At 36.4% G+C, this 16,373-nt stretch overlaps 1 protein-coding gene across 2 annotated transcripts in view; it reads left to right on the forward strand.

Moving 5' to 3' along the window:
* The window catches only part of ZC3H6 (zinc finger CCCH-type containing 6), a 65,867-nt gene that overhangs the window by 31,617 nt on the left and 17,877 nt on the right, over nucleotides 1-16,373 (forward strand). The window contains exons 3-5 of one of the 2 annotated variants that reach the window (XM_065929854.1): nucleotides 3,865-3,987; nucleotides 8,990-9,242; nucleotides 13,065-13,198. In XM_065929854.1, coding sequence (XP_065785926.1) covers nucleotides 3,865-3,987; nucleotides 8,990-9,242; nucleotides 13,065-13,198 — 510 coding nt within the window. The remainder of the gene's footprint in view (nucleotides 1-3,864; nucleotides 3,988-8,989; nucleotides 9,243-13,064; nucleotides 13,199-16,373) is intronic. The other variant, XM_065929855.1, reaches the window with a different exon arrangement.

Genomic DNA, 16,373 nt, shown 5'->3' on the forward strand with positions numbered 1-16,373 from the left:
ATTTTACTGAATGTAACAATGTTGCTAGATTTCTGCCACTATAGAAGGAAGATCTCCCTTTTGCCACCCCTTTATTTACTTTTGACTGTGCTGGGTCCTTGGCTGCATGGGCTTTCTGTAGTTCTGGCAAGTGGTGGCTGGGGCTGCAGTACACAGGCTCCTCATTGCAGTGGCTTCTCTTGTGGAGCACAGGCTCCAGAGTGCGTGCTCTCAGTGGTCATGGCCCCCAGGCTCTAGAGCACAGGCTTAGTACTTGTAGCACTCCGGTTTAGTTGCCCTATAGCATATGGAGTCTTCCAGACCAGGGATCAAACCCCTCTGCCACCAGGGAAACCCCTCCACTTTTAATAAGATATCCCTCTCTTTCCTTTAAGTTACCCCAAAGTTCAAAATTTTACTAATGATCATTAAGGGTGATCTAGGCTTTCACTCTCACATCCATACATGACCACTGGAAAAACAATAGCCTTGACTAGACGGACCTTTGTTGGCAAAGTAATGTCTCTGCTTTTTAATATGCTATCTAGGTTGGTCATAACTTTCCTTCCAAGGAGTAAGCGTCTTTTAATTTCATGGCTACAATCACCATCTGCAGTGATTTTGGAGCCCAAAAAAATAAAGTCTGACACTGTTTCCACTGTTTCCCTGTCTATTTCCCATGAGGTAATGGGACTAGATGCCATGATCTTAGTTTTCTGAATGTTGAGCTTTAAGCCAACTTTTTCACTCTCCTCTTAAGGACTTTCATCAAGAGGCTTTTTAGTTCCTCTTCATTTTTGGCCATAAGGGTGGTGTCATCTGCATATCTGAGGTTACTGGTATTTCTCCCGGCAATCTTGATTCCAGCTTGTGCTTCTTCCAGCCCAGCGTTTCTCATGATGTACCCTGCATATAGGTTAAATAAGCAGGGTGACAATATACAGCCTTGACGTACTTCTTTTCCGATTTGGAACCAGTCTGTTGGTTCATGTCCAGTTGGAGAAGACTCTTGAGAGTCCCTTGGACTGCAAGGAGAGCCAACCAGTCCATCCTAAAGGAGATCAGTCCTGGATGTTCATTGGAAGGACTGATGCTGAGGCTGAAACTCCAATACTTCGGCCACCTCATGTGAAGAGTTCACTCATTGGAAAAGACCCTGATGTTGGGAGGGATTGGGGGCAGGAGGAGAAGGGAACGACAGAGGATGAGATGGCTGGATGGCATCACCGACTCGATGGACATGAATTTGAGTAAACTTCGGGAGTTGGTGATGGACAGGGAGGCCTGGCGTGCTGCGATTCATGGGGTCGCAAAGAGTCGGGACATGACTGAGCAACTGAACTGAACTGAACTGAACTGAGGCTTTGACTAGTGCTTCCTTAATGTCATTCCAGTATCTGTTTATTCCTTGCCTGATTCCAAAACCAGTGCTGCCTTTTAGATGTTTGTACTGGCAGCACCACATTTCCAGAATCAGTATTAGCTAACTATTGCTGCACAGACTACTCCAAACTTAGAAGCTTAAAACAATGAAAGTTTGCCTCTCTGTTTCTGTGGGTCAGAAACGTGGGTATGTCTTAACTTGGTGATTCTGGCTCTGCACTGCTTGTGAGGTTGCAGTCATCTCTTCCAAGTTCAGTCATGAGGCTCTTGGCAGCCTCAGCTTCTCACCATGTGAACCTCTTTACATGTCACAGCAGCGTCCTCATGGTTTGGCTCATTTCCTCCAGAGCAAGTGAGCCAACAGTGAGAAAGCAAGTGACAGCTACAGTCTTCTTAACCTAAGCACTTTGGATAAGTTCTGTTGACTAGAAACAAGCTTCTAAGTTTAGGCCTCACTCAAGGGGAGAAGCATTAATCTTTATCTCTTGAGGACAGGAGTAACTTGTGGACTTTACCTTTCAAACTACCATCCAAGAATAGATAGGAAAACCCCCAAAGGAGGAATATGTGGCGTGACCCTAACATATTAAAGCACATTAACGCCTCTGTCATTAAAGCAGTGTGATACTGGTACATGGAAAAATAGACAGTGAAACAGAAAACTGTTTTCCTCATTTGTGGTAGATTTTGAAGGACAGGTAGGAATTAGTTGTTTGACCGAAGAGACACAAAGAATACAAAAGCAAAAAGGTGTGAAAAGGCTGCCATGTTCAGGGAAGTCACTGAGGTCTCTAAATTCTTTGTGTCACTGAATATTTGAAGGGTTCACTAAGTGGCCGTCCTGTTAATTAGTTCTCGACTGTCTGTCTTTTGCCCTCTTTACTCACCACGATGTGGTGTCATGTTGTGAGTTCCACAGAAAACATAATCATTTAGACTTGAACTTTAGTACTTAGTAACCAAATGGATTGAAAGAAATAATCCACCAGTGTATTATAAGTAAAATAACAAAATTAAAGGAACACTTTCAAACACTAAACAGATACTAAACAATACCTCAAAAAAAGAAACACAAAAATTCTGAAATAAAAAGTATACTATCCTTTTCACTTAAAAATGTAATAATTTTAATTACTCTCTTCTATTTCTAGCTATTTTTAATGTAGTCCAGTTGCTAATTTCAGGTTAATAATTATTCTTACCTATTATTATATATGAGCCACATGGTATGTTTTCTTTTTCTTTTTATAATAGCCTGCCTAATGACTTCTTAAATCTGTATTCTAGACTCATTTTGGGGGGATAGCCTGAAGAATCTTCTTCTTTCAGCAGAGTCTTCTCTTTTCTGATGACTCTTCCTGAAGCAAGGCCCTTGTTTGAACTTTTTCTTAGGCGAGTCGTCTTAGTGTTCTTCAAATGAAAAGTGTTCTTTTGAGCCAGAGCTGACTTCTGCTAGTAACACAGCAAATTTGGCTTTTAAATCAATAATATTTATTTCAAATCTTACCCAAAAAGATTAGATAGTTAAGCTTGAAGTGTTTTATAACATAATTATAAAAAGATCTTCATATCACCTATCCAATCAACAGAAACAGAACAGCACCACAAAACTAAACCCAAGAACATTTGAGAACAATGTAGAGGAAAACAGTTAGTCATCTTAAGTGAGCATTTAAGAACGGAATAGAGGAAAACAGATCCTTCTGTCAAAGTATCAAGAGCTCAATTTAGTTTGGCACATTTTTACTGAGTTTGTTCTAGACCTTGATGCAGGAAATTCAAGGATGACAAAATACAGAGCCAGTGTCTTTGTTGATGAGAACTTTATAAAATATTTTTAAAGAGGATGCTCACCCTGGGAAGGTAATTATTTTGACTAGATGGAGGAGATTTGGTGATTTGAATGAATGAAATTGCATTCATGCTTGAAAAAACTTATTCAAGATATTTGTCAATCACTGTCAATTACTTGTGGTTTGCATTTCATCTTTGTTCAATTTTGTGGATTGGATTTATTTTATATTTATAATTTGGAATGTTTTGGTATCTTTTAGATTTAGGGTACTTATACAATAGATTAAGAACTCTAAAGCCATTTTAGGTAAAAAAATAATAATTCATACTCAATTCATGTTCTAGGACCTTTTTGGGGATGAGGAACCAATTTTATTTCCTTTAAGATTAACTTAAATTTAAGATCCCTTTAGAGCATGTAGAGGTACAGTATTTTCTGTTTGAAGTCCTTGGGCCAAAGGGATGATGGAGAAAATGCTGCCATAAAATCTCTGAGAGAAGAGGAGTGTGTACTTTTCTTCAGAAAATTTTAGAGAAGCTGGGGTGGAGGTGGTCTTTGGAGCAAGAATTTTTCAGTTAATACTTTAGAACCTACTAGGATAATATCATCTATTGATTGGCCCCTCTGGTTGAAACAAGCTTATTCAGTTACTAGTTAAATTTTCTTCCTTTTGTAAATGTAACAGTTTTGGTTTTTCCTTCTTTTAGCATAATTCTCCATCCAGTGATGATAGTTCAGACTATAGCCTTGATTCAGAGGTCGAACATACAGAAACTGCCCACAGAAAAAGATCTGGTTTCTACAGAGATTATGACATTCCATTTTCTCAGGTATTTCTTTATTTTTATTGTCATAAAATATGCATAGCATAAAAATTTACAGTTTTAACTATTTTTCTTTCTCTAAAAATTGAAGTAGAATTGACCTACAACACTATGTTAGTTCCAGGTACACAATGTATTATAATAATAGCATTCATTATTTCTGTACATTACAAAATTATACCATGACAAGTCTGGTTATCAGACTTTGACTTATTTCACTTAACATGGTGCCCTCTAGGTCCATCCATATTGTTGCACATGGCAAGGTTTCATTCTTTTTTATGGTCGAGTAATATTCCATTGTATATGTACTACATATCTTTATCCATTCATCCATTAATGAACACTTAGGTCGTTTCCATATCTTGGCCACTGTAAATAATGCAGCAGTGAATATAGGGGTGCATATATCTTTTCAAATTAATGTTTTTATTTTCTCTGGTAAAATATCCAGAAGTGGAATGCTGGATCATATGATAGTTCTTTTTTTTTTTTTCATATGATAGTTCTATTTTTTAATATTTTGAGAAACCTTCGTACTGTTTTCTGTAGTGGCTGCACCAATTTACATTCCCGCCAGCAGTGTACAAGTGTTTCCTTTCCTCCACATTTTCACCAATACCTGTTATTTCTTATCTTATTGATGATGGCCAGTCTGCCAGGTGTGAGGTGATATATCCTTGTGGTTTTGATTTGCATTTCCCTGATGATTAATGATAGTGCTATTGAGCATCTTTTCATGTGTCTGTTGACCACTCATATATCTTCTTTGGAAAAACTCACTATTTTCACCATTTTAAAATAGACAGTTACTCAGTGGCATTAAGTGTATTTACCGTGTTTTGCAACGATCACATCTATCTGTTTCCAGAACATTTTTGTCATCCTAAAAAGAAGCAGTGTCTGCCAAACAATAATGTCTCATTGCTGCCTCCCCCACTCCTGGTAACCACTACTCTTTCTGTCTCTGTGAATTTGTCTCTCTGGGCACTTCATACACTGTCCTTTTGTGTCTGACTTTTTTTACTTAGTGTAATTTTTTCAAGGTCCATCTATGTTGCAATAGTATGTATCAGAATTTCCTTCCTTTTCAAAGCTGGATAATATTCCATTATAGATATATACCACATTTTGTTAATTTATTCCTCTATTGATAGTTACTTGGATTGCTTCCACCTTTTGCCTATTGTTAACAATGCTGCTATGAATGTGGGTATATAGGCATCTCTTTGAGACTCTGCTGTCAAGTCTTTGGGGGTGTAGACCTAGGAGTGAAATTGCTTGATGATATGTTATTTCTGCTTTTAACTTCCTGAGGAACTACCAATTGTTTCCACAAAGGCTGCACCTTGTTACATTTCCACCAACAAATACTTGAGACTTTTCTAATTGCTCCACACCCTTGTCAAACTTGTTATTTTCTGTTTTTTTGTTGTTTGTTTTGTTTTGGATAAGAGCCTTCTTGTGCGTATGTGTGCAGTTGCTAAGTTGTGTCTGATCCTTTGCAACCCCATGAACTACAGCCCACCAGGCTTCTCTGTCCATGGGATTTTTCTGGCAGGAATATTGGAGCAGATTGCCATTTCCTCCTCCAAGGGTCCTTCTCAACTCACGGACTGAATCCGCATCTCCTGCATTGCGGGTGGATTCTTTACCACTGAGCCGCCTGGAAAGCCCAAGAGCCTTCTTAATAGCTGTGAAATGATATTTTTTGAATTACTGCCTTTTAAAGAGAAAAATTAAGCTTTCAATTTCATTCTTTGCTTTCTGATATTTAAAAAAATATTCTATAAAAATATTCTATAAAATCTGCTACAATTTCAAATCTTTGAACATATAGAATACATCTTGTATTTGTTTGCTAGGGCTGCCATAACAACATACCACAGACTGGTGGCTTAAACAGCAGAAATTTACTTTTCTCACAGTCCGGAGGCTAGATCTGAGTCCAAGATTGAGGTGCTGGCAGGGTTGGTTTTCTCTGAGGGCCGCAAAGGAAGGATCTGTTTGGCTTTCCTCCTTGGCTTGTAGGCTTGCAGGCTTGTAGACCTACTGGCTGCTTTGTCCTCGAGTGGTCATCCCTCTGTGCACGTGGGCCCTTGGTTCCTCTGTGTGTTCATGTTTCCTCTTAGACAGAGAGCAATCAAGTTGGATCAGGACTCAGCCTAACATCTTCACTGCAAGTTAATCACCACTTTAAAGTCCCTTTCCCCCCCCAGAAAAAGAAAAAGAAAAATGAAGTCCCTTTCTCCAAACACTGTCACATGTTGAGGTATTGAGGGTTAGGGCTTCAATATATGAATTTTGTGCCATCTACCTTTTCAAGTGCAGACGTTATTTGGTGTATTTTAAACAGATAAAAAATTAAAACATGATATACTTTATATCTTCCTTAAGTATATTGCATTGTATGAGCAAGACTTCAGTATAAATATTACTTTATGCCGGAAAGATCCTGGTGCTCTCAGGAGTACTGAGGAGTATTCAGGTCAGTGTGCATATACCTTAAAAACCCCAGACTTTCTGAGTTTTTGCAGCTGGAGATTACGAAGGTTTCCACTTTTTCCAGAATCTGGACTTCTCCTTTTGTTCCCAAAGGTTAAAAGGATAGTCCACAGTATTGTTGAACCTGTCAGATGATTTTTGATGATGGGCTAGTGCTTTCAGAGCAAAAACAGCTCCAAGTACTGCTCAATTCTGGGGATTTTCATCTATTCCATGAATAATGGTCCAGAAATCCTTCACTAATTTGTTAGCTCTCTGATGTCTACAGTGGTTTGAAAAAAAAATACTTTGTCTACCCTTTCTGCATTTTTTTAGGAGAAGGGCTGATCTGAATTAAATTACCTAATCTGGCATTAGAAAAGAAAGTTCAGGATCATTTCCTTCACATAAGCTTTAGGGTTGACTCACTGAGATTAGAAAGTATATCCTAAAAATCTCATTTAATGAGATAACAAGTAGGTACTATATGAAACGTTTACTCTAAAAGGCAATAACAGAATGTAGTATTAGCATCTAACTATGAAATTGAAGGACTTAATATGTTTTCCTTTTTCCTCATCCTTGTTCAGGGTCTCCTGTACTCTTATTTCATGTTTATAATGATAGCCTGTATTACAGAAACCAAATCTGCCCCCACAGACATTCTGGCAGGTATATAGCCTAATAATCAATAAGCAAAGTGTTTGGAGAAACTATATCTTTTGGTAGAATTTATAGTCTTTTTCGTTTCTTTTATCTTTAGGAGGGCTTTTAAAAATACTTGCTAGATCCTTGCTGGTGAGTACATTTTGTTCATTCCAGACGAGGAGCCTGTGAAGCGCGAGGAGCTTCTCTTCTAGAGCCCGGGGCTGCTCTCTAACCCCTCAGTGCGTTTAGCACTTCCGGGAGAGCTTGGGTGGTGCCCGGATGTAAACACCAAGCCCTGCAGCGGGCCCATTAGAGTCTGTCTCTGCAGAAGCAGCCCTGAGATGGGAGATTTGCATCATTAGAGGGATGGTAGGGTTGTTTGCAGTCGGGAAATCAAGGGAGGGATGAATTGAAAGTTTAGGGGTAATTCTGCTTGAAAAAGTAGGAATTATGGAGATTATTTTTGTAAAGGCTGTGAAAAATCAAGAGAACTGGATTAATATTAATGCTTAAAAGCTTTTGTGGAAAGCATCTAATTTCTAGAGAAAAATTCATAGTTGCCCATTAACAGTAATCTTTAGTCATTAAGCATTGAAATATATCATTGATGAATAATATAATCACATTTTTAATAAAAGGAAATGTAAATATCATTCAATGAATTAATCTTCAGCTTAAGCAAAGCAATTATTTTTTGTTTTAATAGTGGCTTTTTAAAAAATGTAAGAAACACTGCCTTTTGGCTATAATCCTAAATCACCCTTCTGAATTTCTGAAGTGCTAGACTGAGAACAGTTGATAAACTTTAAAAATGTTGCTTTAAGAATGTTGGAAATCTAATACAATGTCTTCAAAATTCAAAATCAATGTTAATTGATTTCCTTGGTTGCTTCAGTTATATACTTTTTCTCTATTTTATAATTACTAGAAAGGACTTAATATTTCTCTGTATTTTATTAAAAACACAGTCTCATGTTGGTATTCTGCCAGGGTAGTATTTTATATCATTTAAAATATACTGAACTGAAAATGAGTCATGGTCTGACTTTTTCTAGATCCTCAAGTTGTAATTATGTGCAATTTTTTTCTTGCTTTCTTATAAAAAGATTGACAAGATATGATAGAAGTAATGAAAATATTTCAGTGATTAGAGAAGTACTTGAATACTATCACTAAATAAACTTCTAGGACTACAATGTATTTTTTATTTTTACATTCTTTAGTAAAAAGCAATAAAATTCATAATGGATAAACGCAATAAATAGTTTCTAATGAGCAATTTATTCATTAGATGTTTTTCATTATTAGGGACATCTCTATTTTTTTTTTCTATTAAATCTCATATACAAACATTTTCTTTTTACAAATTTGACCTTACCCTATTTTTTATTAAATATAATATGCTTAAACATGTCATTTGGGAATTTTTCAATCCTAAGGAGGCTGTATATTTTTTACTCTTTCTCCAAGCTATTTTACTATTTTTTTCTATTTTTAAAAAGACCTCTTTGGTTTTTTGGAGAAGGAATTCGTGTATGTTGATACGGATTTTAAAGTATTCTTGTGGATACAAATATTGAGGTATGGAGCATGAGAAATGTAAGACATAGACATGGAAAACAAAGTGAACAAGACACACTCACCAGCAAGGTTTTAAACATTACAATGTTTAATAAAATCAGAGTACCATTTAGCTTTTTAAACTTTGTTTTAAATAGTTCCATAGATAAATTCTAACCACAAGACAGAATAACTCTTTTCCTCTTCTTTCTCCCAGCTTTCTGGGGGCGGGGGTGGGGGAAGATGTCCTGTGTTACTATCAACTCCCCTATATGTAACTGAAAAATCCTGACAATGGTTATTCATTTTCACTTAGCATGGACATATATCAGGAAGCTACATGGCATCAAAGAAGAGTCAACATAACAGAAAATTTAGAAGTAAAGAATATGATGAGTACAGTACCTACAGTGATGACAACTTTGGTAGCTACAGTCAGGAAACAGAGGAAGATTTTGCCAGTCAGCTGAAACAATACAGGCAAGCTAAAGAAACCTCGAATACTTCTTTAGGATCATCTTTTTCTAAAGAACCAGGGAAAAAACAAAGACTGAAAGGAATTCAGCAAGGTAAGTTTGAAATTGTCTGGTTTTGACTATGAAAACTTTATTAAGATAAGCAGGTAGCTATGAAGTAAAAACTTAAATTTCTTAGCCCTTTGTTATGGTCAGTTTATTCCTGTGGTTCCTGAATTTGTTTTTCTTTATTTTGTAGACCTTGAGGACAAAAATCTACAGATATTTCAATCTGCGTGATATCTTAAAATTTGCATTTAATAGATTTCCTAATATTTTTAAAATGTATAAAATGTAGAACAACTTTCCTGTTATGCCTTTTCCCCTCTCTTCTATATGGTGTCAGTATACTGAAAAAAAATTACCTATCCTTTTCAACTATTACCTTGTATTACTTTATATTTTAGACCCTATAAAGACAGAATCCTGGAAAGCTATTCTTTTATTAGAGTTTAAAATGTAGTGATCATTTTTGCTGTTTAAATACACTCAATACTATAGACTTTTTAAAAATATGTGTATTTTATTGAAGTATAGTTGACTTAAAATGTTGCAGGTACACAGCAAGATAATTCAGTTATACAGATACACAAATACTATTTTTGAAATTATTTTTCATCATAGGTTATTACAAAATACTGATTATAGTTCCCTATGCTATACAGTAAACCTTTTTTTTTTTTTTTTACAGTAAACCTTTGTGGTTGTTGTGTATCTATTTTTTAATTAGAAATCTAGCATTCTATTCATACTAAGCCAAACAAGTGGAATCAAAATGTCATAATAATTTTTTTTGTTAGGTAAAAATTCATAATTTTTCTAAAATATATGTATTATACATGTTTATACATATGTACACAAAAACTTTTCTACTATACTTGATAAAGTCTTGAGAAAGAACATCAAAAAATAATAATAAAAAAGAAGAGATCAAGAAATTGGAAAACATAAACTAAATGAAATGGGAGCACTGAATATGAAATAGAAAAAGTGAAACAAGCTAGATAAAAATAAAAGATCATCATATAGGCCAGTTCAGTCAGTTGTGTCCAACTCTTTGCGACCCCAAAGAGGAGGACTGCAGCATGCCAGGCCTCCCTGTCCATCACTAACTCCCAGAGCCTACTCAAACTCATGTCTGTCGCATGGGTGATGCCATTCAACCATCTCATCTTCTGTCGTCCCCTTCTCCTTCCGCCTTCAATCTTTCTGAGCATCAGGGTCTTTGCCAATGAATTGGTTCTTCACATCAGGTGGCCAAAATAATTGGAGTTTCAGCTTCACCATCAGTCCTTCCAGTGAGTATTCAGGACTGACTTCCTTTAGGATGGACTGGTTGGATCTCCTTGTAGTCCAAGGGACTCTCAAGAGTCTTCTCCAACACCACAGTTCAAAATCATTGTTTTTATTTATTTATTTATTTTTCAGTAGCAAAACAGAATTTATTTATTTATTTTTTTCCCCATTTATTTTTATTAGTTGGAGGCTAATTACTTTACAATATTGTAGTGGTTTCTGCCATACATTGACATGAATCGGCCATGGATTTACATGTGTCCCCCATCCCGATCCCCCCTCCTGCCTCCCTCTCCATCCCATCCCTCTGGGTCATGACTGCTCATTAGAAACTTACTGGAGCTCTGGAGAAAAAAATCAATACCTGAGCATTTGTATTTTTCAAAAAGTTTCAAGATAACTCTGATATGCATCTGGAATTTTAAAAGTGATTACAGGTTTTTCTGTTAGATCCTAGTTTGGGTGATACGGACTTATATTATTTTTCTGTTGACCAATCATGATACAGTGGTATTAAGTGAGTAATAATTACAAAATCACAAGAGTAAAAGATGTTTATCAGTTTTCACAATCAATAGCCATACAAAAAATAAAAGAATTACAATTGCAAGCCATAATGGGAACAATGGGAACATAATAGATTAACTTAACAACATAAAGTAACTACAGTTTGAATGGGGGGAATCAAGCAGAGAGGTGTGGTAAATGGAAGTGCATACATGCACATGTTTTCATCCACCCAACCAAGGACTATACACATTTTTCTGAATCAGAAATAAGAACAAAATCTAAAGAAATTTCTGGAAGATAACCTATTCATCTGTTATATTGAGGTACATCATCCCCAGGGTAACCAGGACAAGATTCTATAGAAATTATGGGTCACATAAAGGTCAAATCAGCCTTAAAAATTGTCTAGTTAGCACGTCTGCTTCAAGAAAACTGGAGTAAGATGAGGCTGAGGTGAAGCAGGGAAACCCAAACCCTACATAACTACTTTTAATTAGCATTGAAAAAAAGAATCCATTATGAGTAAATTTGGTTATTTTTATGGCTTTATTTTTTCTTGACTCCTTAGCAAAAGTCCTTTGAAAAATGTGAACCGAGGCTTTGTTGAACTAAAGAGGAAGGAATTTGTCTATGCATGTGCTATTGTAATTAGTACGTTCGTTCCTGGAGTCCAGGCATAGTGGTGTCCGGGATCATTCCACTTGGGGAGTAAAGAGAATGTGGAGTCCTTGTTCATCCATTCCTACCTGGGGTTTTTCCTTTCAGATTCCTTCTTTTCATTCTGTTAATTGAGTATTGCATTTCATTCTGAATTTCATTTTTTCCCCCAGAATTAAGAAAGTAATATATGGTCAAATGCAGAAAACTTTTTCTATGTGTAAAAAACAATAACACAGCAAAGATCAAAGATAAAAACAATTTGAATCTCTACACTCAGGGACAATTACTATTAATATTTTTGGCAAACATTCTTCTAGAAGTTTTGAGAATTATTTTTAACAAAAAACTATACACTGTTAAAACTTTTTTTTTTCTCTTTAATTGTGAATTGTATTTCTGTCATTCTTATGTTAATGAGTAGATTCTAATGCCTACATTCTAATAGATGCACCATAATTTATCTATTAAATTGCTAAATTTGTTAGTAATTATTTGAGATTTAAGTTGTACCCATTTTTAAAAAATTCTGTGATTAACCCTGCATATTTATACATATCTCATCTTGGCAAACATTTTTTTCCTAATAATAAATGCTGACATATAGAATTGAGTCAAAAGGCATAGGTGCATTTGAAGATTTTTGACCCACATACCAAGCTGATATTCAAAATGGTGGTATAGCAATTTATAACACTTCTGCCAGTGTGCAAAAATGCCAGTTTCTCCAAATCCCTACCACCGTTATTCTTTGAGGTGAATATTGGTATGTTAATTTTTAATTTCTTTTAATGAAGTGAAATATTTTTTTCATGCATTTATTGGATGTTTTGTAGATTTAAGATCATTGCAAAACTTAGTAGTTCAATATGACTTTGGTAAAATGAGAAATCATTGTATTGTAACTTACTACCCTAATATATAATTTTTGTAATTTAAGTATCTGTTTAGATACTTTTAAACATCAAGTTTTTCAAAAGTAAAAGACAAGTATAAATTTTGCTTGGCAGTATATGTGATATCTAAAATTATCAGTAGAAACAATTTGCTACAAATTAATCACTAATACTTCATTGTCTTCGTTAGAGAGGAATGTAATATTTAATTCTCTTAAAAAACAGAGCACCTCCTTAATTGTGTATTCTAAGGAGAATTGAGAAGGATAAAACTAGATTTGAATTCTCTAGCCATGTACCTTGCCTTCCTTATGTTGCTAAAATCACTTGAGAAACAAAACAATAAGAAGCAGTACCTTAAAGTAAAATGTAAAGATGAAATTAGTTTTTTTCATTGAATCTAGAGGGAAAAAAGAATGCACTATACATTGTAAACTATTTAAAATATGCTATTCTCTGTAGTAGGTTGGTGTGCTGTTTTATTTATAATATCTAGAGTACATTTTAACTTTTGTAGGTACTGAGCAGAGGGTTAAAAGTTTTAATGTTGCTCGTGGACGAGGTTTGCTGAAAAAAATCAAACGCAAAGACCGTGGCGGAAGGGTCAACAAAGGGCCAAATGTGTTTTCAGGAACTGATGACTATCATGAGGTAATGAGAATTTATATATATTGAGGATTCTACCTTTTAACTTACTTGGCTGCAAAGAAGGCATTGTGATTTTAATGCTACTTTCCTAGTAAATGAAAAATTTCCAGTTCAGATCAAATGAATATAGATGAATTCCAAAAAAAGTTTTGTTTTACTTAGTTATGATACTAGTGTACAGATGCACATTTAGGTGACATTGAAATAAAATTGCTAAGTTTGAAAGCACTTCAAAATAAAATTGATATGTCTGAAAGCAAAAATTTTTGTTCTGTAGGTTCTCTGTTGTACTTTTCCTTCCTAGGGGTCATCTTCCCTAGACGCAAATGGCAATAAAATGCTTGATAGCTCAATACGTGGCAGGACCAAGAAGGGAAACAGTGGTAAATTCTCTTATTTATTAGAATTGAAATCCTTAAGAGAGAAGAAAGGAGGTATTAATATTTGGAAAGATCAACTTATGAACCATGTGTATAGTAGAGACTGAATGTATGTATGTTGAATTGGATTGAACTCTGAACTACATTTGAACTCTGAAATACATTTCAACCTTGTAGTGACTTTCTAGATTGTAGACTTCCCTGGTGGCTCAGAGGTTAAAGCATCTGCCTGGAATGTGAGAGACCCGGGTTCGAACCTTGAGTTGGGAAGATCCCCTGGGGAAGGAAATGGCAACCCACTCCAGTACTCTTGCCTGGAGAATCCCATGGAGGGAGGAGCCTGGTAGGCTAAAGTCCATGGGGTCACAAAGAGTGATCCAATTTCTGTATTCTGCCATTGTTCCAGTAAGATTTGATTGAATTATGCAGAGCACTGGTGAGTTATGAATAGCTGTAACCCTGATTGATAGAAAAGGGATAGTAACATTGAAATTGGAAAATGTTCAATTTTCTAATCTCTGGGTTTAAAGATAACAGGCAAAGATTTTTTAATATATACTCCTTAGTATACTGTTTAGGGAGTTGCTAACAATTGTGACCTTAAAAAAAAGTTTATGACCAAATAAATTTGTGAAACCCAGCACATACTACACTACTCCTGGTGATTCTCAGTCAACATGAATATTTAAAGGCTCTGAGCAGATTAGGCAGAAAGAAGTCTGTTTGACTTTGTTCAGCCCATCATTTCCAAAATTTACTTGACCATGAACTCTTCCCCCCCCCCCCCACACCTACAAACATTCACTCTTAATTCTTTCTTTTTTAAAGGTTTATTTATTTTTTTTAACTTTTCATCCAATCTTTTTTTTTTTCATTTGTTTTTATTAGTTGGAGGCTAATTACTTTACAATATTGTAGTGGTTTCTGCCATACATTGACATGAATCAGCCATGGATTTACATGTGTTTCCCATCCCGATCCCTCTTCCCACCTCCCTCCCCATCCCATCCCTCTGGATCTTCCCAGTGCACCAGCCCTGAGCACTTGTCTCATGCATCCAACCTGGGCTGGTGATCTGCTTCACCCTTGATAGTAAACTTGTTTCAATGCTCTTCTCTCAGAACATCCCACCCTCGCCTTCTCCCACAGAGTCTAAAAGTCTGTTCTGTACATCTGTGTCTCTTTTTCTGTTTTGCATATAGGGTTATCGTTACCATCTTTTTAAATTCCATATATATGTGTTAGTATACTGTATTGGTCTTTATCTTTCTGGCTTACTTCACTCTGTATAATGGGCTCCAGTTTCATCCATCTCATTAGAAATTCTTTTTAATGGCTGAGTATATTCCATGGTGTATATGGACCACAGCTTCCTTATCCATTCGTCTGCTGATGGGCATCTAGGTTGCTTCCATGTCCTGGCTATTATAAACAGTGCTGCGATGACATTGGGGTGCACGTGTCTCTTTCAGATCTGGTTTCCTCAATGTGTATGCCCAGGAGTGGTATTGCTGGGTCATATGGCAGTTCTATTTCCAGTTTTTTAAGGAATCTCCAGACTGTTCTCCACAGTGGCTGTACTAGTTTGCATTCCCACCAACAGTGTAAGAGGGTTCCCTTTTCTCCACACCCTCTCCAGCATTTATTGCTTGTAGACTTTTGGATAGCAGCCATCCTGACTGGTGTGTAATGGTACCTCGTTGTGGTTTTGATTTGCGTTTCTCTGATAATGAGAACATTCACTCTTAATTCTTAACTCACTATTCTGTGCAAAGAAGCTTAGACTCTCTGGGAAACTATTAACCTGCCTCTCCATCTTTCTAGGCACCTGTGGTTGTCTAGGATGTGCTGCTTTCACTGGACCAGATTAATCTGAATTACTTTGAGTTAATCTGAATACTTTCTGAGTAAACCTTCTCCTATATTCTGTACTTATACCGTACATGTGAAAAAAAAATTAGCTTCCGAGAAAGTGTGGCTTTGAGTGAGTTACTGCCCGTCTCTGAGCTTCAATTTGTGTAACCTGTAATATTACAGTACAGTGTCAAATTAACTCTACTGGCCCCTTCAAGCACTGACATTTTAGATGTGTCCAGATCTAGCCTGCAACTAAAAAATTTCTTAATCTTGTAGTAGAAAATCAGAATAAATTCTTTCTTACGCATTTATCAGATTTAGGACATTTTTCCTTTCCTAACGAATCTGCCTGTCAAGCAGGAGACACGGGTACTGTCCCTGGGTCGGGAAGATCCCTGGAGAAGGAAATGGCAACCCACTCCAGTATTCTTGCCTGGGATATCCCATAGACAGAGGAGCCTAGCTGACCATAGTCCATGGGTCACAAAGAGTCAAACATGATTGAGCGACTAAAGGGGTTCCCAGTTGCCGCTACTGGTAAAGAATGTACCTGCCAGTGCAGGTAGACATAAGAGACCTGGGTTTGACCCCTGGGTCGGAAAGACCCCCTGAAGGAGGGCACAGCAACCCACTCCAGTATACTTGCTGGAGAATCGCATGGACAGAGGAACCTGGTGGGCTACAGAGTATACAACTTGGTACATTTTTCAGTGGGTTTTATTGGGGTGGGGGGCGGTCATTACCTAATATTTTTACTTTTTGATTTCAGAGTTATATTCCTCAAGTTGGCTCTTTGACTTCGCATGGTGCTCTCTTTGGCTGCCTGTTTCATTACAGCCACAATCCTTGTTAAGAAGGCATATGTGAACTGGTCATTTATATCTACTTGTTCTAAGTGAGCCTAGAAATAGAAAATGTTTATAAAAAATTTTTCAGTTCAG

The sequence above is a fragment of the Muntiacus reevesi genome, chromosome 3 (genome assembly GCF_963930625.1).
Source record: "Muntiacus reevesi chromosome 3, mMunRee1.1, whole genome shotgun sequence".
NCBI classification, from domain to species: Eukaryota; Metazoa; Chordata; class Mammalia; order Artiodactyla; family Cervidae; genus Muntiacus; species Muntiacus reevesi.